The sequence below is a fragment of the Heterodontus francisci genome, chromosome 6 (assembly GCF_036365525.1).
Source record: "Heterodontus francisci isolate sHetFra1 chromosome 6, sHetFra1.hap1, whole genome shotgun sequence".
In the NCBI taxonomy this organism is placed as follows: domain Eukaryota; kingdom Metazoa; phylum Chordata; class Chondrichthyes; order Heterodontiformes; family Heterodontidae; genus Heterodontus; species Heterodontus francisci.
In genome coordinates this window covers 8,681,532-8,708,156 of record NC_090376.1, presented here as the reverse complement: position 1 = coordinate 8,708,156, position 26,625 = coordinate 8,681,532, and the positions used below count along the sequence as shown (strand labels likewise).

The 26,625-nt window shown below is 44.3% G+C and overlaps 1 protein-coding gene across 4 annotated transcripts in view; it reads right to left on the bottom strand.

The window, feature by feature from the left end:
* Positions 1-26,625, bottom strand: part of rsf1a (remodeling and spacing factor 1a) — a 112,346-nt gene that overhangs the window by 27,950 nt on the left and 57,771 nt on the right. For all 4 annotated transcript variants that reach the window (XM_068033067.1, XM_068033070.1, XM_068033068.1 and 1 more), the window contains exons 4-11: positions 26,236-26,441; positions 20,378-20,532; positions 13,402-14,729; positions 10,874-11,062; positions 9,894-9,998; positions 8,729-8,808; positions 7,605-7,659; positions 6,292-6,377 (exon numbers count right to left, since the gene is read on the bottom strand). In XM_068033067.1, the coding sequence (XP_067889168.1) occupies positions 6,292-6,377; positions 7,605-7,659; positions 8,729-8,808; positions 9,894-9,998; positions 10,874-11,062; positions 13,402-14,729; positions 20,378-20,532; positions 26,236-26,441 (2,204 nt within the window). The remainder of the gene's footprint in view (positions 1-6,291; positions 6,378-7,604; positions 7,660-8,728; positions 8,809-9,893; positions 9,999-10,873; positions 11,063-13,401; positions 14,730-20,377; positions 20,533-26,235; positions 26,442-26,625) is intronic.

The following is a 26,625-nucleotide window of genomic DNA, read 5'->3' as shown; positions in this document are numbered from 1 at the left end:
CATCAAGGAAACCTGAGGCCCCCTTGGGAAAGCCAGTAATACTCCCACTGTACCTGCATGGCTCAGTAAAAGCATTTCCACCTCAGATTCAAAGCCTACTCCAGACTTGAAAATGTGGTCAAGGTTGATGATCCAATACAGTACTGGAGAGAGTGCTGCATGGATGAAGGTGTCATTTATCTTGCATTTATACGGCACCTTTCATGAACACAGGAGACCTCAAGGTGCTTTACAGCCAATGAAGTACTTTTGCAGTGTAGTCACTCTTCTAATGTAGTAAACACAGCAGCCAATGCTCACATAACCGACACCCACAAACAGCAATGTAATAATGACCAGATAATCTGTTTTTGAGATGTTGATTGAGGGATAAATATTGGCCAGGACACCGGGGAGAACTCCCCCTGCTCTTCTTTGGAATAGTGGCCGTGAAATCTTTTACATTCACCTGAGGGGGCAGACGGGGCATCGGTATAATGACTCATCTGAAAGACAGCACTTCCAACAGTGCAGTACTCGTTCAGTAATGCACAGTGGGTGGCACAGTGGTTAGCACCGCAGCCTCATAGCTCCAGGGACCCGGGTTCGATTCTGTGTACTGCCTGTGCGGAGTTTGCAAGTTCTCCCTGTGACCGCGTGGGTTTTCGCCGGGTGCGCCAGTTTCCTCCCACAGCCAAAGACTTGCAGGTTTATGGGTAAATTGGCCATTGTAAATTGCCCCTAGTGTAGGTAGGTGGTAGGGAATATGGGATTACTGTCGGGTTAGTATAAATGGGTGGTTGTTGGTCGGCACAGACTTGGTGGGTCGAAGGGCCTGTTTCAGTGTTGTATCTCTAAATAAGAATGTGCTCAAGTGCTGTAATGGAACTTGAATATGGAGGCAAAATATTCAAGGACGCACACAGAGTTTTCTTAGCATCCTGACGAAGGTAAGAAAGTATAACCATTGAATGGTTGCAACACAGGATGTGGTCATTCGGCCTGTCTTGCCTCTGCCAGCTCTCTGCAAGAGCAACTCAGCTAAACCTACCCCCTACCACCTTTTCCCCACAGCCCTACAAATTTTCTCTCCTCAGATAATTATCCAATTCCCCTTTAAATACCATGATTGAATCTGCCTCCAACACAATCTCAGACAGCACATTCCAGATCCTAACCACTTGCTACGTAAAAACATTTTCCCTCATGCAGTGTCCTCTGGTTCTCGACCCTTCTACCAATGGGAAAGGTTTCTCTCTAACTACTCTGTTCAGGCACTCATAATTTTGAACACATCTATCAAAATTTCTCTCGACCTTCTCTTCTCCAAGGAGAACAGCACCAACTTCTCCAATCTATCCATGTTACTAAAGTCCCTCGTCGCTGGAACCATTCTTGTAAATCTTTTCTGCAACCTCAATAACGCCTTCACATCCTTCCTAAAGCACGGTGCCCAGAATTGGACACAATACTTCAGTTGAAGCTGAACCAGTGCTTAATAAAGGTTCACCATAACTTCCTTGCATTTGTACTCTATATCTTTATTTATAAAGCCCAGGATCCTGAATGCTTATTAACTGCTTTCTCAACCTGCCCTGCTACCTTCAACGATTTGTTCACATACACCCCAGGTCCCTCTGTTAATGCACCCCTTTTAGAATTGTATCCTTTATTTTCATATTAATTCTCCTCGTTCTTCCTACCAAAATGTATCAAAGAACAAAGAAAATTACAGCACAGGAACAGGCCCTCCGGCCCTCCAAGCCGACGCCGATCCAGATCCTCTATCTAAACCTGTCGCCTATTTTCTAAGGGTCTGTATCTCTTTACTTCCAGCCCATTCATGTATCTGTCTAGATACATCTTAAAAGACGCTATCGTGCCCGCGTCTACCACCTCCGCTGGTAATGCGTTCCAGGCACCCACCACCCTCTGCGTAAAGAACTTTCCACGCATATCCCCCTTAAACTTTTCCCCTTTCACTTTGAACTCGTGTCCCCTTGTAATTGAATCCCCCACTCTGGGAAAAAGCTTCTTGCTATCCACCCTGTCTATACCTCTCATGATTTTGTACACCTCAATCAGGTCCCCCCTCAACCTCCGTCTTTATAATGAAAATAATCCTAATCTACTCAACCTCTCTTCATAGCTAGCGCCCTCCATACCAGGCAACATCCTGGTGAACCTCCTCTGCACCCTCTCCAAAGCATCCACATCCTTTTGGTAATGTGGCGACCAGAACTGCATGCAGTATTCCAAATGTGGCCGAACCAAAGTCCTATACAACTGTAACATGACCTGCCAACTCTTGTACTCAATACCCCGTCCGATGAAGGAAAGCATGCCGTATGCCTTCTTGACCACTCTATTGACCTGCGTTGCCACCTTCAGGGAACAATGGACCTGAACACCCAAATCTGTCTGTACATCAATTTGCCCCAGTTCACTTCACACTTCTCTGCACTCAGTTTCATCTGCCACATGTCCACCCATTTCTCTAGTCTATGTCCTCTTGAAGTTTATCACTATCCTTCTCACTATTAACAATACTTCCAAGTTTTGTCTCATCTGCAAATTTTGACATTATGCCCTGCACACCCAAGTTTAGGTCATTGATATATATCGAGAAAAGCAATAGTCCTAATACTGAGCCCTGTGTGACCCCGCTATATACCTGCCTCCGAGAAACAACTGCTCACCACTACTCTCTGTTTCTTGTCACTCAGCCAATTTCATATCCATGCTGCCACTGTCCCCATTTTTCCATGGGCTTCAACTTCATTGACAACCCTGTTATGCAGTGCTTTTTGGAAGTCCATGTACACCACATTAATCGCATTAACCTCATCAAAAAACTCAATCAAATTATTTAAACACAATTTGCCCTTAGCAAATTCGTGCTGGCTTTCCTTAATTAATCCACAATTGTCCAAGTGACTGTTAATTTTGCCCACGATTACTGTTTCTAAAAGCTTTCCCATCACTGAGTTTAAACTAAAAGCAAAATACTGCGGATGCTGGAAATCTGAAACAAAAACAAGAAATGCTGGAATCACTCAGCAGGTCTGGCAACATCTGTGGAAAGAGAAGCAGAGTTAACGTTTCGGGTCAGCGACCCTTCTTCGGAACCTTCCGAAGAAGGGTCGCTGACCCGAAACGTTAACTCTGCTTCTCTTTCCACAGATGCTGCCAGACCTGCTGAGTGATTCCAGCATTTCTTGTTACTGAGTTTAAACTGACTGGCTATCTTTTTTGAACAAGGGTGCAACATTTGCAATTCTTCAGTCCTCTGCCACCACCCAGAGGATTGAAATATTATAGCCAGTGCCTCCGCAATTTCCACACGTATTTCCCTCAGTATCCTTGGATGCACCTCATCCGTTCTTTGGAATTTATCAACAAATTTAAGTACAGCTAGACTTTCTAATACCTCCTCTTTATCATATTTTAATCCCATCGTCTCAACTACCACCTCTTTTACTATGACTTTGGCAGCATCTTCCTCAATGGTAAAGATTGATGCAAAGTACTCACTTATTACCTCAGCCTCTGCCTCCATGCGTAAATCCCCTTTTTGATCCCTAATCTGCCCCACTCCTTCTTTTACCTTTCACTATTTATATGCCTAAAGACGACTTTTGAATTCCCTTATTCATTAGCCGTCAGTCTCCTCTCATACTCTCTCTTTGTTTCTCGTTTTTTTAACTTCCCCTTGAACTTTCTATATTCAGCCTGGCTCTTACTTGTCTTTTGATACCTGTCATATGCACCCTTTTTCTGCCTCATCTTACTCTCTAGCCCTTTTGTCATCCAGGGAGCTCTGGCATCGCATTTCTTACTTTCCCCCCCATTGTGGGAATGTACCTCAACTGTCCCGAATATCTCTTTAAAGGCACTCCACTGTTCCATAATAGCTTTGCCTTCAATCTGAGTCTAATTTACCTGGGTTAGATCTGTTCTCCCCCCATCAATTAATTATTTTTACTCTGGTTTGCTCCTTGTCCCTTTCCATAGTTTCATAGGGTTTAGTTTGGATATGATCACTATCCCTGAAATGTTCTCCTGCTGACAAGTGATCCACTTGACCCACCTCATTCTCCAGAACCAGCAATGCCTCCTTTCTCGCTAGACCGGAAACATACTGATCTATAAAATTATATAACAACTGTATAGTTTTTGGACCTCATTAATTTCCTTACAGTTTTATTCCTCTATATCTTTCCCACTAGTCGGTGGCCTCTAGAAGACACCCAGTAGTGTAATGGTACCTTTATTGTTTCTTAGCTCTAACCGAATAGATTCTGTCCTTGACCCCTTTGGGACATCCTCTCTCTGCAGCAATGCAATATATTCCCCTTATTGAAAAATCCCATCTCTCCTCCTTTCTTTCCTTCCCTATTTTTCCTGAACACCCTGTTATCAAGAATATTTAGTGCTCACTCCTGCTCTTTTTTGAGCCAGGTCTCGGTTATCACCATAACATCATAATCCCACATGGCTACCTACGCCTGCAGCTCATGCCTTAACATACATGCACAGTAAACCTAATTTAGGCCTTATTGCATTCCCTCTTAATCTGACCCCACCTAATAACTTACTATTTCTTACTCTTCTGCTATCCATCTCTCCCAATTATTTTTGCACCTTGTTTTTCCTCGTGTTCCCCATTCCCCTGCCAAGCTAGTTTAAAAGTTAGCACTAGCAAATTGCCCCACAAGGACATTTGTCCCAGCTCTGTTCAGGTCCCATCTCCCCCAGAACCGGTCTCAATATCCCAGGAATCTAAAGCCCTCCCCTCCTGCACTATCTCTCCAGCCACACATTCATCTGCTCTATCCTCCCACTTCTATACTCATTAGCATGTGGCACTGGGAGTAATCCGTAGACTACTACCTTTAAGGTCCTGTTTGCTAGTTTCTTGCCTCATGCCCTAAACTCTGCCGCAGTTCCTCACCCCTCTTTCTACCTATGTCATTGGTATCAATATGGACTACAACTGCTGGCTGCTCACCTTCACCCCAACCCCCCTCAGAGTGCTCTGCAGCCACTGAGTGACATCCTGGACCCTGGCATCAAGGAGGAAACATAGCATCCTGGATTCACATCTGCAGCTGTAGAAACGCCTATCTAACCCAACTATTGAATCCCCTATCACTATTGCTTTCCCTATCTTCCTCTGGTCCCCCCTGTACAGCTGAACCAGCTGTGCTGCTGTGGACTTGGCTCTGGCTGCACTCCCCAGAGAAACCATCTCTCTCACCAGTATTCAGAACTGAATAAGAGTTTGAGAGCAAGATGCACTTCTGGGACTCCTGAGCTACCTGTATCTATAGTACTTTATAGTTTCCCGGTTCTACTTTAAACCATTGCCCAATTTTAGAAGGGGAAAAATCCTTAATGCTCACTAACCAATCCATTGACTAATGCTACCAAAACACATTAGCTGGTCATTTATCTCAAATACTGTTTGTGGGATCTTGCTGTGCTCAAACTAACTACCTTCTTTGCTTACATAACAGTGACTACACTTCAAAACTAATTTATTGGCGCTATATAAATGTTCTTTATTTTTAATTAAATGCTTTCCACAAACCTTGAAATCAGCAAATGATGTTTAACCCCACATTATTTGAACATTTTCCAATTACTTTAAATGCAGATAGCTCTTCGCTCCCTCAACCAAAAAGGATATATCTTTGATTAGAACTTTTCAGCCTGACAAAAGAGGAACTTTTCAATTGCAAATCTATGATCAAAACTGTAATAGTATGTTTCACTTCCGGGTAGCGCACTTGCACTGCACTTTGATATGATACAATATCACAAGGAGCAAAATGAACCTAGCCAGCTGTAAAATTAGTTGATTGATAACATGGTCCAAGATATGGGTTTTGAAGAGGCTGTTCAAGTGGGGATGAGTTGGAGTAAGCAGGGGAAGAAAAAAGAGTCGGGGGGGGGGGGGTTTCATTCTCAGCTGTGGGCCAAACCAGGCATAAAGGTTGCATATCTCTGGTACAAACTGAGTGGGCAGCAAAGCAGAGACATGGAGTTGGGGGCAAGGGGATGAAGTGTCAGGCAGGAGCTGACTAAGGCAATTTTTGCCAATGTTCAACAGAAGAAAAAGCTGGCTCATTCACATAGAATGGAGAACTAGGAACAGGGTCTAGGATCACCCTGATCTCTATGGCCCAGAACCATAGCCGAGTGTGCATTTATCTACTAGGTGAGAGGGAGAGATAAATGCACAATTGCATTTTCTCTTTTGAACACTACACAGTAAATGACACTTAGCACAAGCAAACAAAGCCTTACCTGTAATTAATAGATCTCCGTGTCCTGCCTGAACGCCTTTCCAAAGATTTGAAATCTTTTATTTCTGGTTCTTCGGGTACTAAATCCTGAGAAAAAAAAGTATTAAATAGTGGTGAGTTATAGGTTTGTAATACAAAGTGCAACTAGTATGGAAATCCATTACATCAATTCACAAATAACAGAAAATGCTGGAAATACTCAGCAGGTCTGGCAGCATCTGTGGGGAGAGAAACAGAGTTAATATTCCAAGGCAATGACCTTTCATCAGAACTGGAGAAAAAAAAACATGCAACAGCTTTTATGCAAGTACAGAGGTAGGGAAAGGTGGGGGGAGGAAAGAACAAAAAAGGAAAGGTCTGTGATCGGGTGAAGGGCAGGAGAGATTAAATGATAGAAGGAATGATGGGGAAAGCCAAAAGGAGATGGTAATGGGACAGGTACTTGCATAAAACCTGTTACATTTTTAACTTTTTCCAGTTCTGATGAAAGGTCATTCACAGACAGATGCTGCCTTATCTGAGTATTTCCAGCCTCTTCTATTTTTATTTCAGATTTCCAGCATCCGCAATATTTTGCTTTTGTACATCAGCTCACAAGATACGTACCTCTTTCCACATCTTATACCTGGAGGGTGCTGCTTCACCATTTCCCTACCCCACATCTCTCTCAGTGGAACACAATAGGACAGTAAGTCAGTCGCAATTCTTGGTCTTTTGTCTCATCTTTCCTCCCCAGCCAATCCATTGCTCTGCCCTCCCCTCGTGTCAGTCTAGACAGTGAGAATCGGTGAGCTAATTAGCATCACAACGAGCTTGAACTTGCCCTCACCAGACCTTCACACAATTTCTGGCAGGAGACACATCTATTGGCGTGCCCCTCTGGGAGCAGATACTAATTTAAAAGAAAAACGCAGTGATTCAGCCCTGTAATAATGAGCTAAAGATTTTGGAATAAACCCAGAAAAAGCAGAGACAAATAAGTCAGCATCAGAAAGCAAAAAAAATTAAACTAATGTTCAGGTGAGATGTACCTTCAGAATTGTTCAGACATAGACCCCACTTTAAACAACCTTGTCTTTTCTCTTTCAGATACTGACTGACCTATTGTGTATTTCCAGCACTTTTTAAGGTTCTACTTCAGATGAGCCTTTTTTTTTTAATTTTGAAACCTCAAGCTTTTGACTCTGAATTTAAACGTGACAGCATAAATCTTCAACCTCTACATATGCATTAATTTCTTAATTTTTTAAAATAGCCCCATGAAGTCCAATCTTTGCTTTTTTTAAACCCTTACCGTATTTAAAACATACTTACTTTTGGGGTAATGATATTTTCCACATTAATTCCCACAAAGGCCAGCCTCTCTTTCCTGCAAAAGGAGGAGTGCACCATTTTTTACCAACGTCTTTTCAAATCAGAAAACCTACACTTCAATAAATGATTCACCTAGCACATGTTTTAAACCAAGACTGAGGAATTACTGAAAGACATCACCGAGGTTGGAAGGAGCAAAAAGGATGAGATAAAACCAGCAATAGACGATTCAGTGATGTGAAGCTTACGTTTGATAAGACCTAAAGAATCACAGAAACAGTGTCAGTATTTTACTCCACAAGCCCCTGAGGTTACTCCCACTTTTATTTGCTCCCTATATCTTTTGAAAGTTGCATAAACTAGGATTGTATTCCCTTGAGTATACAAGATTAAGGGGTAATTGAATTAGAATCACTGAATGCTGCAGTGCAGCACAGGTGGCTATTCGGCCCATTATGGCTGTGCCGGCTTTTTGAAAGAACTATCTGATTAGTTCAAATTCACCCTGTACTCTTTTCCCTCGGCTCTGCAAATTTTTATCCTTCAAGTATTTATCCAATTCCCTTTTGAAGTTTACTAATGGATCTGCTTCCACCATCCTTTCAGTTTCTTATTGTGGCAGGAGAATTAGAAACTTTATTTGGATGTCAAACATGTTGCTTGCAGGTGGAAAGGCAGGACCGGGGATGGGAGTGGTGGAAGGGGGGAGGGCGGGGGAGGGGAAATAGGCGTCCCACTATTTTGAGATCCTGAGAAAAAATGGATACTAGAAAAGCTGAATCTCCCTTCTGAACATAGGGAGGAGGCGGGGTAGGTTGTGGAAAGGCTTAGTTGCAGCTTGAAGAGGAACAAAGAAAGGAAAATTCGAAACAATGTCTGAAGTAGTTTGAATAAAATTAGATATAAAATAGAGGCTTGGACAAAATAAGGAGACAGGATTGCAGACTGGAGGTGTAGCAACACATGGGCAGCAAAACTCAACTTGAGCAGGAGCACATAACAAGTAGCAGTGGATCAGTTGCTTGAGGTTCTGCCTGCTCGATTTTCCATTTCATTGATTTCACAACTAGAATTCCAAGTCTCTATAACTGGTTAATGCAGTCCAGAATTTTTTTTTTTTTTACCTTCTCTCTGCTCTTTCCTTCTTTTTTATCATCACATCTATATTTTGCAATTGTTCTTCTAGTTTTTCACACAGAAGTTTCTGCAAACAATAAAAAGGGGACAACTTTTTGTACAGTCGCACATTTCCCACATACAGAAGTAAATAACCATACTAAGAAACATATTTTGTGTGGCAGTAACATAACAATATAACAGCACATCTTTTGACAAATAGCCTTTCCCTTCATGTGCACACCAATATTACTGTAGTTTTCAACAAGGGAATCACAAGATAATTACATATGGGGGCAAAAACCATTCAACCCATCCTGGCTCAGCCATTCCTAAGCCTAAGGTGGCCACTTTTAAAATACATCAGCTGATTTCTAAACTGATTATCTTCTCAAATTTCTATTCCATTGTACATCACTCAGAATAAGCAGCTTCTGGGCATTCATGCTAATTTTGCCTTTTGCCACTTGTGCCGGGTTTTCCTACTCTTGTGCTTCAATCTGAAGTTGTGTCAGAATTTACTCTCACCTCTCTACAGATCTTCTCTTTGCTGTCACTTTTCAAGGTTTGAAGAGTTCAAGCCTTTCCCTTTCTTTGTTATTGTAATTTGCCCTCTTGACATTAGGGATTAGTTTTACGACTGGAGTCACATATAGGCCAGTCTGGCTAAGAATAAGAGCACAATGAATAGGAGCAGGAGTAGGCCATATGGTCGCTTGAGCCTGCTCTGTTTTTCAATAAGATCGTGTCTTCTACATCAAATTCACTTTCCCACCTTAACCCCATATCCCTCGATTCCCATGCTGCCCAGAAATACATCAACCGAGCATTCACAGCTCTCTGAGGTACAGATTGTAAAGATTCACAACCCTCAGTGAAGAAATTTCTCATCTCAGCCCTAATTGGCTGATCCCTTATCCTGAGACTATGACCCCTTAGTTCTAGACTCTCCAGTCAGGGGAAGCAGCCTCTTAAGCTTCTACTCTGTCAAGTTCTCAAATAATTACTCAGACATCAATCATCTTCTCAAGGAAACTAGAGGATGGGTGATAAAGCAGTCTTGCTAGAATCACCTCATTTCTTGGAACAAATGAAAAAAAAAGACTGAAAGCAAGTCATTGCCCAGTTTTAAATCTCACTGTAGCAATGCCCCGCATGAAAGTAGTTACTTACATGTTGGCAGGGTGGGCAGAACCATTCTCCATCAGGGATCGTCATCAATGGAGGTCGTAGACAAGCCGTATGATAACCACTGTCACAAGAGTCACACAACAGAATCTAGGGAAAACGATTTACACAATTATTGAGCAGCAACTCTGCCTCATTGACATTTACCCTTCTCTATTTCAAGGGCAAAAGGAGATGGTAATGGGACAAGGTACTTGCATAAAACCGGTTACATTTCTAACTTTTTCCAGTGCTGATGAAAGGTGATTCACCTGAAATGTTAACTCTGTTTCTCTCTCCACAGATGCTGGGACAAGATTCCACAGACAACTGTACTTCACCCAAGTCACTATAACGCATGTGAGTCTAGACAGCAATGGCTTTAAGGCTATTCGACTTGATCTCACCTGATACCTCTAAGCATAGGTTTGTAGCTGAGGTCAACTGATCAGCAGTCAGGAGCAGGAGCCCATTTTCCCTTTTCTTAGCCCAATGCTGCAACTGCATCACATCCTCTGCCCAACAAAATAGTATCATAAATATTTGTCAATTGGATTGGGAACTAGATTGGTCTCTTTCCAGTTCTGGGTAGAACCCAGCATAGACTGTCCTTGCTTCACACTAGGGCTAAAGAACGCATGGTGCAGCTGCAGATTTAAGCAGGTTACAAATGCATCAGCAGACATAACATGGCAGAAAATTCATTAATCCATTCACAATTCAAAAACAAATATGCAAGACATTTGTAATATATTTCAGCTTTCATAATCCACGACGATTAAGTTGACAAGTTTGAACAAAGAAATTATGTCTACAATGCTGGCTATACTACCCCTTCACTGAATTACCAGTCTTTTATATGTAGTGTTGGGAACATGCCCTTGAAAATGCAGTCCAGCATGTCATTGTCTTCTTAAACAAGCAAAAAATAAATAGGGGCAATGAAAAACAAGCAATCAACTCAGTCCCTAACCAGTGAGACCTACCAATTCAGGGTGATTAGATAAGCCACATTTTTTACAGGGCTCATCATCTTCTGGTGGCCCTCCTTCCTCTTCCTCCTCACCACCTTCATCATCTTCCTGGGTGCTCTCGCTCTCTTCACTCGACTCCTGGGGTCTGCGTCTGCCCCTCGATTTGGTCCATCTTGCTCTCCTGCTGGATTTACACTTGCGCTGTAATGTCAACATGAGATGGTCAGAAGCAAGCCTTAAACTAAATCTGTTCACAATCTGCTGAGTCACATATCACCATGTGGATCAGCACAGTGGCAGTCCAACAGAAACGTGAAGAATTTAAAGCAATCTTTACACACCTGGAAATACAGCAATTCTTTTTTCCTTGCACAAAACACTCATCTACCAGTTGAAAACAGTGCACATCACATGCAAAAAGGGAAGCATTACATTAGGTCTAAACCTGCAATCTCCACCACAAGGGAGGCAGGTGCATGGGTATGCCATCAGTCTAAGTTCCCTCGCACTCCCCTGATCTGGACATATAATTGACTGTTCCTTCATCGTCGCTGGGTTAAAATCCTAGTACTCCCTAAATAACAGTGCTTTGGGTGCGCCTTCACCACACGGCTTGCATCAGTTCATGAAGGTGGCCAATCACCTTCTCAAAGACGACTAGGGCTCTGTAATAAATGCTGGCAATACTTGCATCCACAGAATACATTCTAAAAATGTATTAATAGGTTCTTTACCATTGCAACATACAGCCCTTCTGTGACTCATGCTGCTGGTCTGCATTGGGGGGGCGGTTGCTAAGCTTATTTGCTTGTACCCGCACCCATCAGAAAGGACAGCCAGCAGTGTTAATTTTATGTTCAGCCATTGCTGCCTCGAGGAGTCAGAACAATGTCGTTAGCAACTTCAACTGTAACTAACTAGCTTCAATCTGCTTTCCACTTTATTCCCCCTTCCACTCCCAATATGTGTTTTTCCCATGTCTTTTCACTGAGAGATATTTGGTTATCAGTTCACAATTCTTTCCAAGCTTTTCATGCATCAGTCTGGAGCCTGAGTGCCAGCAGACAATTCAATGAAAATGCATCAAGCTTAATCCTGCCCACCCTTTTCCAGAAAATATCACAAAAGGAATGAGCAGGGGAACTCTGATTGATTACTCCCACCCCCTTCCCAAGTTCAGGAGCACCAGGCCCCAAATATAGCTTAACTACCACCACGGTGGAGATCAGTGAATTCAACAAAGATCAACCCTGAGACCTTCTAGTGCCCATCCTACATAGTCCATTCACCCAGTAAGCCAGCAAGATCTACCTTACACAGAGAATTCTTCAAAGCATGGAATGTTTTGACAGAGGCAATACTGGAGACACAGACTACTGCACATTAAGGGAATAATGAACGGCGAAGATATATAGCTATGGGGATGAGGCAGGGCACTATGACTGCATTTGAACAGTACTACCACAGAGCTGGCACAGACACGATAGGCTGAATGGCACTTTTCTGTGCTGTAAGCTTCTATGGGCTTTTCAAATCTCTGCTGACTCCTGTAACCCAGCTGTCACTTAAAATCACTCTTTTGGAAGCAAACTAGACTGAAATGCAATTCTCTCTAGCTTGGCAATACTATACACCTCATTACAAGTTCTGTTTCACAGGACTTGCATTTTGGAACGCGTGTTTACTCTTTGTTCACTTCTATTACCTAAACACACAGTGAGCACAGTAGATAGCAGTTATGTTATAGGGAGACAGTGGTGTTGTGATAATGTCACTGGACTAGTAATCAAGAGGTCCAGGTTAATGTACTGGGGACATGGGCTCAAATCCCATAATAGCAGCTGGTGGAATTTAAATTTAATTAATAAAAATCTGGAATTGAAAGCTAGTTTAGTTTAGTTTAGAGATACAGCACTGAAACAGGCCCTTCGGCCCATCGAGTCTGTGCCGACCATCAACCACCCATATACACTAATCCCATATTCCTACCACATCCCCACCTGTCCCTATATTTCCCTACCACCTGCCTATACTAGGGGCAATTTATAATGGCCAATTTGCCTACTAACCTGCAAGTCTTTTGGCTTGTGGGAGGAAACCGGAGCACCCGGAGAAAACCCACACAGACACAGGGAGAACTTGCAAACTCCACACAGGCAGTACCCAGAATTGAACCCGGGTCGCTGGAGCTGCGAGGCTGCGGTGCTAACCACTGCGCCACTGTGCCGGTAATGATGCCATGGAACTATCAAATGTTGTAAAAACTCATCTAGTTCACTAATTTCCTTTAGGGAGGGAAATCTGTCATCCTTAACCAGTGTAGCCTATATGAGACTCCAGACCCACAGCAATGTGGCTGACTCTTAACTGCCCTCAAATGGCCAAGCAAGCCATTCAGTTGTATTCAAGTGGGTGGCTCACCACCTTCTCAAGGGCAATTCAGGAAGGGCAATAAATGCTGTCCTTACCACGTTATATGAATGAAGTAAAAAGAGACAGAACAATATTTTTGATTTTTTTTTTAAATCACATCACTTTACCTTTGCTCCTTTTGAATCTTTCTCCACCTTTCTCTGGTTCTCAACCCTATCTGGACTTGGAGCTGCTAATTCTTCTTGCCTCTTGCTCGCTTTCTTCTCCTGATTTTCTGTCACTTTCACAGTGGGTTTGGATATTCTCAGAGACCTCCTTAAGCACCTTGTTTCATTGGGCTCGGTCTCCTGTTTCTCTTCCGCCTGCTCAACTTTCTGGGGTGTTTCTTCCTCCAAAGTCTTCCCCAGCATCTGCTGCCTCATGGAGGATCGTGTTCTCCTCACTGGTACCTTATTGGTGCAGTCCTCTTCCACGCCTTTGGTGAAACTTGACTGTTTTGTGTCCATGGCTCCCTTGTCAGAGAAGTTGGTGCCTATGGAACCCTTTGAAGAATCTTCCTCCTCACGTTTTGGCCTGGCTTCCTCAGTAGATTTTTCAAGCTCTGGGAGATCCTGGTCTGCAGCTTTCTCTTTCGTTGTGCAGTCCTGGTTTACCTCAACTTTATTTGTAATTGCGTGATTCTCCCGATTAAGGTTCAGTGGCAAATCAGAGTCCTGCTTATTTGATCCGTTGATGCCGTTTTCCTCCTCTTTAGTTGAGTGCGTGGCTTCAGGGTCCTGGTTCTTCTGTTCCGCCTTCTCTGCAGCAGAAGCCTCCATTTTTCCCTCTTCAGTTTTGTGGTTGTTCATCTGGGGCCGAGCAGCTATCTCACCGTTCACCAGCTGCTTTCCTTCTACCTTTTCCTCAGAGGCTTGTTTTACTGCCTCGACTTCCGCTTTCATTCCTTCTTTTAATGGCTCTTTGACAGGGGTCATGAATTTGCTCAGGGGCCCCTTTACTGAGCTGTCGTAATCCTCAGTCAATTTAATTTCACGCTTTTTCACGGGAAGTTTCGCCTGCTTGACATTTTTCAGGGCCCGTTCAAGCTCTTCCGAGGATTTCTCTTTAACCTCGTCAAGAGGTTCCACCTTGATGTTAATTTCCAGTTTCTCACGGTTTACAGATGTCAACTTATCAGTGTCACCTTTGGCATCACCCGAGCCTTTCAGACTCATCGCTTCTACTTTGCCAGGTCCTTCAGTTAGTTTACTAATTTTCTCGAGGTTGTTCTCTTTGGTATCTTCACTTTTCCCATCACTGTTTTTGGACACAGGCTGCTCTATCTTAACAGTCTGTTCTGCCTTTGAGCCATCGACGTGCTGCTCTTTCTTGGCTGTCTGTACTTTTTCCTCGTGTTCTGGAGAGGTAGATGTGGGTGGAGATGCTGGATTTGACTCCGTGGCCCTTTCAGGTTCCTCCTGCTGCCCTGCTATTGTCTCGTCCATTTTTATTTCATCTGTTCAAAAATTTTTGAAAAATATACCAGATGTTAATCAAAGAAAGAAAGCTTGCAGCTATACGACTCTTCAACGCATCTTTCAGAAATGTCTCAAAAGTGCTAAACATACAACAAAATACTTTTGAAATGCTGTGGTCAAACATAGAAACAAAGTCTCAGAAACAGCAGTGAGATAAAGGACGAGCTAATCTCATTTATGATGATGTTGGTTGAGGAGGAATATTGACCATGACACATTCAGATCAGCATGCTCTTCTTCAAATAGTGCCACAGGATGTTTAGCAGCCATTTGAACTAGATGAGGATTTGGTTTAACTGAAAGACCGCATCTCCAACAATGAGCACTCCCTCTGCACTGCACCAAAATGCTAACCTAGATCCTCTGCCTTCCAATCATGGACCTAATATACACACAAACACACATAGTTTGCAGCAAAAAGGAAGGGAAATGAGACTCAAGACACACTGGATGCCAGAAGCAATTGGTTTTGGGGGAGATGGGGTGGGGCGGTGGTGAGAAAGAGTCAAATCCTCAAAAAGAGGTTCTGATGAAACGTCAACTCTGCTTCGCTCTCCGCAGATGCTGCCAGACCTGCTGAGTATTTCCAGCACTTCTTGTTTTTAATCTCAAAAAGAGAGATCAGGTGGGATGGAGAAAAAAAAATTAGGTTCTTTTGTTCCCAGTGAACTAAACTCCAGGATTTAAACCGATGCCTCCCATCCTTTGCCAAATGCTTGTGTACATCATAGCCCCAAGATATTTCTGCAGAGAAGGGCGAAAATGGAAGCCTGGGAAGTTAATTGGGAAGAGCCACAATCTGTAACCTCATGGCCCGGCATATCCCCCACGATACCATTACCATCAAGCCAGGAGACCAACCCTGGTTCAATGAAGAGTGCAGGAGGGCATGCCAGGAGCAGCACCAGGCATACCTCAAAATGAGGTGTCAACCTGGCTACAGCACAAGACTATCTGCGTGCCAAACTGCATAAGCAGCATGCGATAGACAGAGCTAAGCGATCCCATAACTAACAGATCAGATCCAAGCTCTGCAGTCCTGCCACATCCAGCCATGAATGGTGGTGGACAATTAAACAACTAACTGGAGGAGTTGGCTCCACAAATATCCCCATCCTCAATGATGGGGGAGCTCAGCACATCAGTGAGAAAGACTAGGCTGAAGCATTTGCAACAATCTTCATCTAGAAGTGCTGAGTTGATGATCCATCTTGGCCTCCTCCTGAAGTCCCCAGCATCACAGATGCCAGATTTCAGCCAATTCGATTCACTCTGCGTAATGTCAAGAAACGACTGAAGGCACTGGATACTGCAAAGGCTATGGGCCCTGACAACATTCCGGCAATAGTACTGAAGACCTGTGCTCCAGAACTTGCCACACCCCTAGCCAAGCTGTTCCAGTACAGCTACAATACTGGCGTCTACCCAGCAATGTGGAAAATTGCCCAGGTATGTCCTGTACACAAAAAGCAGGACAAGTCCAACCCGGCCAATTACTGCCCCATCAGCCCACTCTCAATCATCAATAAAGTGATGGAAGGTGTCATCAACAGTGCCATCAAACGGCACTTGCTTAGCAATAACCTGCTCAGTGACGCTCAGTTTGGGTTCCGCCAGGGCCACTCAGCTCCTGACTTCATTACAGCCTTGGTTCAAACATGGACAAAAGAGCTGAACTCCAGAGGTGAGGTGAGAGTGACTGCCCTTGACATCAAGACAGCATTTGACAGAGTATGGCATCAAGGAGCCCTAGCAAAACTGGAGTCAATAGGAATCAGGGGGAAAAACTCTCCAGTGGTTGGAGTCATACCTAGCGCAAAGGAAGATGGTTGTGGTTGTCGGAAGTCAATCATTTGAGCTCCAGGACATCACTGCAGGAGTTCCTCAGGGTAGTGTCATTGGCCCAACCATCTTCAGCTGCTTCATCAATGACCTTCCTTCAATTATAATGTCCTTCCTTCAATTATAGTGGAAATGTTTGCTGATGATTGCACAATGTTCAGCACCATTCACAACTCCTCAGATACTGAAGCAGGCTGTGTAAAAATGCAACAAGACTTGGACAATGTCCAGGCTTTGGATGATAAGTGGCAAGTAACATTCGGGCCACACAAGTGCCAGGCAATGACCATCTCCAACAAGAGAGAATCTAACCCTCTCCCCTTGTCATTCAATGGCATTACCATCGCTGAATCCTCCACTATCAACAGCCTAGGGGCTACCATTGACCAGAAACTGAACTGGAGTAGCCATATAAATACAGTAGCTACAAAAGCAGGTCAGAGGCTAGAAATCCTGCGGCGAGCAACTCGCCTCCTGACTCCCCAAAGCTGTCCACCATCCTCAAGGCACAAGTCAACAGTGTGATGGAATACTCTCCACTTGCCTGAATGGGTGCAGCTCTAACAACATTCAAGAAGCTCAACAACATCTAGGACAATGCAGCCCGCTTGATTGGCACCCCATCCACAAACATTCACTCCCTCCACCACCGACGCACAGTGACAGCAGTGTGTATCATCTAAAAGATGCACTGCAGCAACGCACCAAGGCTCCTTCGACAGCACCTTCCAAACCCACGACCTCTACCAACTAGAAGGACAAGGGTAGCAAATGCATGGGAACACCACCACCTGCAAGTTCCCCTCCAAGTCACATACCATCCTGACTTGGAACTATATCGCCGTTCCTTCACTGTCGCTGGGTCAAAATCCTGGAACTCCCTTCCTAACAGCACTGTGGGTATACCTACACCACACGGACTGCAGCGGTTCAAGAAGGCAGCTCACCACCACCTTCTCAAGGGCAATCAGGGTTGGACAATAAATGCTGGAATGCCCAGCAACGCCCACATCCCATGAATGAATAAAAAGAAACTTGGAAGTGTATTTATTATCTATTCAGATGTGCAAGACAGGTATGTGGTCTTCTTCAGCACCTGAGCAAAAAGTTTACGCTCAAAATAAAAAATAATTAGCGTTCACTCCTTTGGAGCTGTGCAGATGAAAAAAGTCCAGGTTCAGTCCCCCCACCCAGACTTTGCTGAGTTAGCGGATCTCAGCCAAGCCAGGGAAAGGAATGCCAGAACAAACCTCAACATCCGTGGAGTACAGAGAAAATACAAGCGAAGGTTCCTGCTCCTAATTGGTTTCTAATGATCCCTATTGGAAAGTTTGTGCATGGGATGTAAGGTAAGAGGAAGATCAGGTTCAACACTAGCCCTCCCACAGATACTGATAGTAAGTATCTGAGCATACAGAGATAATGATATACATCTCAAGCCCACTCAACTTCCCCCTCCTGGTTAGCAGATATTGTTAGCAGTTCTCTTTTCAGGTGCTGTCCTTCGCTCCTTTAAATCTGCCGTCATCACCCCCTCCTCAAAAAACCAACCCTTGACCCCACTAATCGTGCAAATTATCGCCCCATCGCCAACCTCCCTTTCCTCTCCAAAGTCCTTGAAAATGTTGCCGCCTCCCAAATCCACAGTCATCTTTCCTGGAACTTGATGTTTTAGTCCGTCCAATTAGGTTTCGCCCTCCCACAGTGCCAAAACACACTCATCAAAGTCACAAATGACATCCTATATGACTGTGGTAAAGGTAAACTTACCCTCCTCATTCTTTTTGACCTGTATGCAGCCTTTGACACAGTTGACCACACCACCCTTCTCCACTGTCATCCAGCTGGGTGGGACTGCTCTCACCTGGTTCCATTCTTATCGAATTGCAGTCAGAAAATAACTTGCAATGGCTTCTCTTCTTGCTCCCCGCAAGGTTACGTTTGGTGTCCCCCAAGGATTCATCCTTGGCTGGCTCCTATTTCTCACCCAAATGCTGACGACACCCAGCTCTACCTCACTACCACATCTCTTGGCTCCTCCACAGTTGCTAAATTATCCAACAGCCAATACTGCATGAGCAAAATCTTCCTCTAATTAAACACTGTTAAGATTGAAGCCATTCTTTTTGCTCCCCACTCTAAACTTAGTTCCCTAGCCACCTACACCATCCCTCTCACTGACAACAGTCTGATATTAAACCAGTTTGTTCGCAAAGTGTTTTATTTGACCTTGAGATGGGCTTCCGACCACATATTTGTGCCATCAATAAGACTGCTAATTCCCACCTGTGTAACCCTGTCTCCGCTCACCTGCTGCTGAAACCCTCATTCATGCCATTGTTACCTCTAGACATGACTACTCCAATGCACTCCCATATTCTACTCTCCGTAAACTTGTCATCCAAAACTCTTGCCTGTGTCTTAACTCGCACCAAGTTCCATTCACCCATCACCCTTAAGCCGACCTACACAGGAACCCAGTCTAAATATCTTGATTTTAAAATTCTCATCCTTGTTTTCAAATCCCTCCAACGCCCCTCCCTATCTCTAATCTCCTACAGCCTCACAAACCTCAGATATTTGCGCTCCATTAATTCTGGCCTTGAGTACCCCCGATTTTAATTGCTCCACCATTGGTGGCCGCACCTTCAGTTGCCTAGGCCCAAAGCTCTGGAGTCATATCTAGCACAAAGGAAAATGGTTGCAGTTGTTGGAGACCAATTATCTCAGCCCCAGGACATCACTGCAGGAGTTCATCAGGGTAAAGTCCTAGGCCCAAACATCTTCAGCTGCTCCTTCAATAACCTTCCCTCCATCATAAGGTCAGACGTGGGAATGTTTGATGATTTCACAATATTCAGTAACATTTGCAATTCCTCGGATACTGAAGGAGTCTGTGTCCACGTGCAGCAAGAACTGAATAACATTCAGGCTTGGACTGATAAGCGGCAAGTAACATTTGGCCGCACAAGTGCCAGGCAATGACCACCTCCAACAAGAGAGTATCTAACATCTCCCCTTGACCATCAACAGCATTATCATTGCTGACTCACACACCATCAACATCCTGGGGGTTACCATTGATCAGAAACTTAACTGGACCAGACACAGTTGACCAGAGCAGGCCAGAGGCTGGGAATTCTGCAGCAAATAACTCACCTCCTGACTACCTAAAGCCTGTCCACCATCTGTAATGCACAAGTCAGAAGTGTGATGAAATACTGTCCACTTGCCTGGACGAGTGCAGCTCCAACAACTTTCAAGAAGCTCGACACCACTCAAGACAAAGCTGCCCGCTTGACCAGTACCCCATCCACCACCTTAAATATTCACTCCCTCCATCACCAGTGCACAGGGGCAGCAGTGTATACCATCTACAAGATACACCACAGCAACCCACCAAGGCTCTTTCAACAGCACCTGCCAAACCCGTGACCTCTACCGCCTAGAAGGACAAGGGCAGCAGACGCATGGGAACACCACTATCTGCAAGGTCCCCTCCAAGTCACATCCCAACTGACTTGAAACTATATTGCAATAAATGCTGGCCTTGACAGCGAGACTCACATCCCAAGAACAAATTTTTAAAAATCCATCCCTGCACTTCTCCGCTCCTCTTTTCAGAGGCTCCTTAGAACCTACCTCTTTGATCAAGGTCATCTCATCTAATATCTAGCTTGGTGTCTTATTTTGTTTTAAAATGCTCCTATGAAGCACCTTGGGACGTTTCGTTATGTTAAAGGTGCTATATAAATTATTAGTTGTTGTAGTAGAGAAAAGTTACCTTCTAGATGCTCTTCAAGTTCTTTTGCATTCTCTTCGTCTTCTGGTGTAGGGCTAGTATGAGAGGAACCATCTTCCTGGATAAACTTGCTCAATAACGCTGGATCTATCTGGGCTTTCAGCAGTTGCAGTGTTTCAGCCAATTCATTGCGGTTCCTGGTGAAAAAAAAAGATTCACAGATACATGCCATGACCATATTTCTATGAGTTCAGCACTCTGATAAGCATTCACAAATGTTCTTGGAAAAACAGGCCAGTGGAAGAATAGATAATTAGTGTGCTCCATAAAGCATAAAACTTGCATGCCTGCAACAATCACAAACTAGGAGGAGACACAAAAAGAAAAAAAAGAGCTACAATTCCCACTCTTGATCTTTCTCTAATAATCCCTCCAGTCAAATGTATGCATGAATTCCAACATCAGGTTAGGATTGTGGCTGTTCACTGATGATTTCAATGTTCTGCTCCGTTAACAATTCCTCAGATAATGAAGCAGCCCATGCTTGCAGGCAGCAAGACCAGGACAACATCCAGGCTTGGGGTCATTCTCACCTTTGCTACCTCCAGTCTTCACTTTTCCAAAGATCTCCTGGCACGACCTCCAGTTTTCCACCTTCCATAACTTGAACTCTGCTCTGCTGCCTGAATCCGAACTCCTTCACTCATTACCCATGCTCACGGACCTACATTGGCTCCCACCTCAATTTTAAGATTTTCATGTCTGTTCTCAAATTAAACCATGGCTTTTCCCTTCCCCTTCTCTGTAACCTCCTCCAGCCCTAATATATCTTTGTGCTACCGCACATTCCCGTTTTAATCACTATGCTTTTGCTGGCCATGCCTTCAAGCTGCCAAAGGACTAGGAATTCCCTCCCTAATCCTGTTCACTTCTCTCTCCTCCTTTAAGATGCTTAAAACCTACCTCTATGACCAAGCTTTTGATCACCTGCCCTAATACCTCATGTAGCTCAGTGTCAAATTTTGCTTTAAAAATGCTCCTGTCTCACGTAAAAGCTCCTGCTTTTACCCATGCCCCCAACCCGTAGCCCTGCAAATTTTTCCTTTTCAAAATTACTATTGAATCTGCTTCCACCACCCTTTCAGGCAGCGCATTCCTGAATCTATCAGGAAATTAATGTTGAAGGAGTTTTGCTGTGGTGCTCACTACTCTCAAGTAGCATCGGCACACTCCAAGTCTAGGATCACAAAAGAAATGGCCACTGTTCCAAGGTACCACAGAACTGCTGGTGCCTGTGCAACTGGTCAGGCAAGGAGAGGATGACAAGGAAAACTGCTTTAAAACATTGTGATTTTTGAAACCTCACAGCTAGTAGTGCTTACCTCCCTGTGCATAGTTCACACTGCAGAATATAACATTTGTGCAACAATCATTATGCTGTTCCCCACCACATGCTGCTCTAGCCAAGAACAGAGCTCTGCTGCAGCTTGGAATTCCTGACCTTGCAGCAGCTTTACACGATCGGGAGTTCCTGCCTCTCGTCTGCAGGACGGTTTTACCTCCAATAGGCAAAGCAGTAGCATCATGTAGCAGCTAGAAACCAGGAATGACTGTGATGGTGTGCATCACCATAAACTTGGGGGGGGGGGGGGGGGGGTGGAGAGAACAAAGAACTTAAGAATGAAATGGGGTGAGGGAGGAGGGACAATGATTAGATGAACTGGGAAGAGAAAAAAAAGTGTTTTCATGAACTGGGGGGTGGGTTAAATCAATTGCAAATTTTAAAATTGGAGATAGATTTTTGATATTCAAAATGTATCAGAGAGATATAGGGCAAAAGCAGGTATATACAGTTAGGTCACAGAACAGCCATGATCTCATTGAATGACAGAAAAGGCTCAATGGCCTCCTCCTGTCCTACGTTCCTATATTTCTTTGTGGGGTTGTGGGGGAAGGAAGAGCCTCCATGAACAATTTTGATTGGCAAATTTAGCAAGAGTATTCACAGTAGCCTGCACCTTGCCTATAGAAGAAAAAAAGAGAAAGTTTCGACCTCCTTCTGTAAGGGCAGCAGGTGCATGGGAACACCATCACTGTTGAGGACAACTATGGAGGGGCAATAAATACCAGTCTTGCCAGAATTTTTTTTTTTTAAGAATTAGAACATTACAGCGCAGTACAGGCCCTTCGGCCCTCGATGTTGCTCCGACCTGTGAAACCATCTGACCTACACTATTCCATTTTCATCCATATGTCTATCCAATGACCACTTAAGTGCCGTTAAAGTTGGCGAGTCTACTACTGTTGCAGGCAGGGCATTCCACGCCCCTACTACTCTCTGAGTAAAGAAACTACCTCTCACATCTGTCCTATATCTATCACCCCTCAACTTAAAGCTATGTCCCCTCGTGTTTGCCATCACCATCCGAGGAAAAAGACTCTCACTATCCACCCTATCTAACCCTCTGATTATCTTATATGTCTCTATTAAGTCACCTCTCCTCCTCCTTCTCTCCAACGAAAACAACCTCAAGTCCCTCAGCCTTTCCTCGTAAGACCGTCCCTCCATACCAGGCAACATCCTAGTAAATCTCCTCTGCACCCTTTCCATAGCTTCCACATCCTTCCTATAATGCGGTGACCAGAACGGCACGTAATACTCCAGGTGCGGTCTCACCAGAGTTTTGTACAGCTGCAGCATGACCTCGTGGCTCCGAAACTCGATCCCCCTACTAATAAAAGCTAACACACCATATGCCTTCTTAACAGCCCTATTAACCTGGGTAGCAACCTTCAGGGATTTATGCACCTGGACACCAAGATCTCTCTGTTCATCTACACTACCAAGAATCTTCCCATTAGCCCAGTACTCTGCATTCCTGTTACTCCTTCCAAAGTGAATCACCTCGCACTTTTCCGCATTAAACTCCATTTGCCATCTCTCAGCCCAGCTCTGCAGCCTATCTATGTCCCTCTGTACCCTACAACATCCTTCGGCATTATCCAAAACTCCACCGACCTTAGTGTCATCCGCAAATTTACTAACCCACCCTTCTACACCCTCTTCCAGATCATTTATAAAAATGACAAACAGCAGTGGCCCCAAAACATATCCTTGCGGTACACCACTAGTAACTAAACTCCAGGATGAACATTTGCCATCAACCACCACCCTCTGTCTTCTTTCAGCTAGCCAATTTCTGATCCAAAGCTTTAAATCACCTTCAACCCCATACTTCCGTATTTTCTGCAATAGCCTACCATGGGGAACCTTATCAAACGCCTTACTGAAATCCATATACACCACATCCACTGCTTTACCCTCATCCACCTGTTTGGTCACCTTCTCGAAAAACTCAATAAGGTTTGTGAGGCACGACCTACCCGTCATAAAACCGTGCTGACTATCGCTAATGAACTTATTCTTTTCAAGATGATTATAAATCCTGTCTCTTATAACCTTTTCCAACATTTTACCCACAACCGAAGTAAGGCTCACAGGTCTATAATTACCAGGGCTGTCTCTACTCCCCTTCTTGAACAAGGGGACAACATTTGCTATCCTCCAGTCTTCCGGCACTATTCCTGTCGACAATGACGACATAAAGATCAAGGACAAAGGCTCTGCAATCTCCTCCCTGGCTTCCCAGAGAATCCTAGGATAAATCCCATCTGGCCCAGGGGACTTATCTATTTTCACACTTTCCAAAATTGATAACACCTCCTCCTTGTGAACCTCAATCCCATCTAGCCTAGTCGCCTGAATCTCAGTATTCTCCTCAACAACATTTTCTTTCTCTACTGTAAATACTGACGCAAAATATTCATTTAACGCTTCCCCCACCTCCTCTGATTCCACACACAACTTCCCACTACTATCCTTGATTGGCCCTAATCTAACTCTAGTCATTCTTTTATTCCTGATATACCTATAGAAAGCCTTAGGGTTTTCCCTGATCCTATCCGCCAACGACTTCTCGTGTCCTCTCCTTGCTCTTCTTAGCTCTCCCTTTAGATCCTTCCTGGCTAGCTTGTAACTCTCAAGCGCCCTAACTGAGCCTTCACATCTCATCCTAACATAAGCCTTCTTCTTCCTCTTGACAAGCGCTTCAACTTCTTTAGTAAACCACGGCTCCCTCGCTCGACAACTTCCTCCCTGCCTCACAGGTACATACTTATCAAGGACACGCAGTAGCTGCTCCTTGAATAAGCTCCACATTTCGATTGTTCCCATCCCCTGCAGTTTCCTTCCCCATCCTACGCATCCTAAATCTTGCCTAATCGCATCATAATTTCCTTTCCCCCAGCTATAATTTTTGCCCTGCGGTATATACCTGTCCCTGCCCATCGCTAAGGTAAACCTAACCGAATTGTGGTCACTATCACAAAAGTGCTCACCTACATCTAAATCTAACACCTGGCCGGGTTCATTACCTAGTACCAAATCCAATGTGGCATCGCCCCTGGTTGGCCTGTCTACATACTGTGTCAGAAAACCCTCCTGCACACACTGGACAAAAACTGACCCATCTAAAGTACTCGAACTATAGTATTTCCAGTCAATATTTGGAAAGTTAAAGTCCCCCATAACAACTACCCTGTTACTCTCGCCCCTGTCGAGAATCATCTTCGCTATCCTTTCCTCTACATCTCTGGAACTATTTGGAGGTCTATAAAAGACTCCCAACAGGGTGACCTCACCTCTCCTGTTTCTAACCTCGGCCCATACTACCTCAGTAGACGAGTCCTCAAATGTCCTTTCTGTCGCTGTAATACTCTCCTTGATTAACAATGCCACACCCCCCCCCCTCTTTTACCATCTTCTCTGTTCTTACTGAAACATCTAAATCCCGGAACCTGCAACATCCATTTCTGCCCCTGCTCTACCCATGTCTCCGAAATGGCCACTACATCGAGATCCCAGGTACCAACCCATGCTGCAAGCTCACCCACCTTATTCCGGATGCTCCTGGCGTTGAAGTAGACACACTTTAAACCAGGTTCTTGTTTGCCAGTGCCCTCTTGCGTCCTTGTAACCTTATCCCTGACCTCACTACTCTCAACATCCTGTACACTGGCACTACAATTTAGGTTCCCATTCCCCTGCTGAATTAGTTTAAACCCCCCCGAAGAGCACTAGCAAATCTCCCCCCCAGGATATTGGTACCCCTCTGGTTCAGGTGAAGACCATCCTGTTTGTAGAGGTCCCACCTACCCCAGAAAGAGCCCCAATTATCCAGGAAACCAAAACCTTCCCTCCTGCACCATCCCTGCAGCCACGTGTTCAACTCCTCTCTCTCCCTATTCCTCGCTTCGCTATCACGTGGCACGGGCAAACAACCCAGAGATAACAACTCTGTTTGTTCTCTCCAAGCTTCCACCCTAGCTCCCTGAATTTCTGTCTTAAATCCCCATCTCTCTTCCTACCTATGTCGTTGGTGCCTATGTGGACCACGACTTGGGGCTGCTCCCCCTCCCCCTTAAGGATCCCAAAAACACGATCCAAGACATCACGAACCCTGGCACCTGGGAGGCAACATACCAACCGTGAGTCTCTCTCGTTCCCACAGAACCTCCTATCTGTTCCCCTAACTATGGAGTCCCCAATGACTAATGCTCTGCTCCTCTTCCCCCTTCCCTTCTGAGCACATCCAGAGAATTAATTTTTTAATTTCTGTTGCCCGGTCTTTTTCTTCAGCAGTCTGAACCACATTGTATACAACTCTAGCAGTTTCTATTTAGCTTTTATTTTTACCTGCACTATTGAAAACACTACTTTCTAAGGAGGGGTTGCCATTTGCCCATCCCCTTTTAATACTGAGGAATTCCAGATTTCCTTTAAAAGCATAAATTAACAAGAAACTCACAGCAGTAAATTCACTCCCCCACCCGCACTGTACCTTACAATAAGGCTCCATGAAGTGCCGTCTTGATCATCTTGTTCTTCTGTGTATAATCGGACGTTGAACTCTTGGTCCAGTTGGTACCAGTACATTAGGCCATCCTTATCACGTCCAATTGGATGGATGCGCATAGCATCTGGCTCCTCTTCATTCAGCACATTCTTGAATTTCAAGTTGTCATCAAACTGGCATTCACAGAGATACTGAAACAGAAAGCACCTTGTTAGTACTGTATCCCCAGGAAACAGAAGGTTCCAGGTCTTTGAGGCGTTAACCAAAATCCAATTGGAGCACCAGTAATCCGCTGGAATTTAGAAGAGTAAGAGGGGACTTGTTTGAAACATATAAGATCCTGAAAGGTCTTGACATGGTGGATGTGGAAAGGGC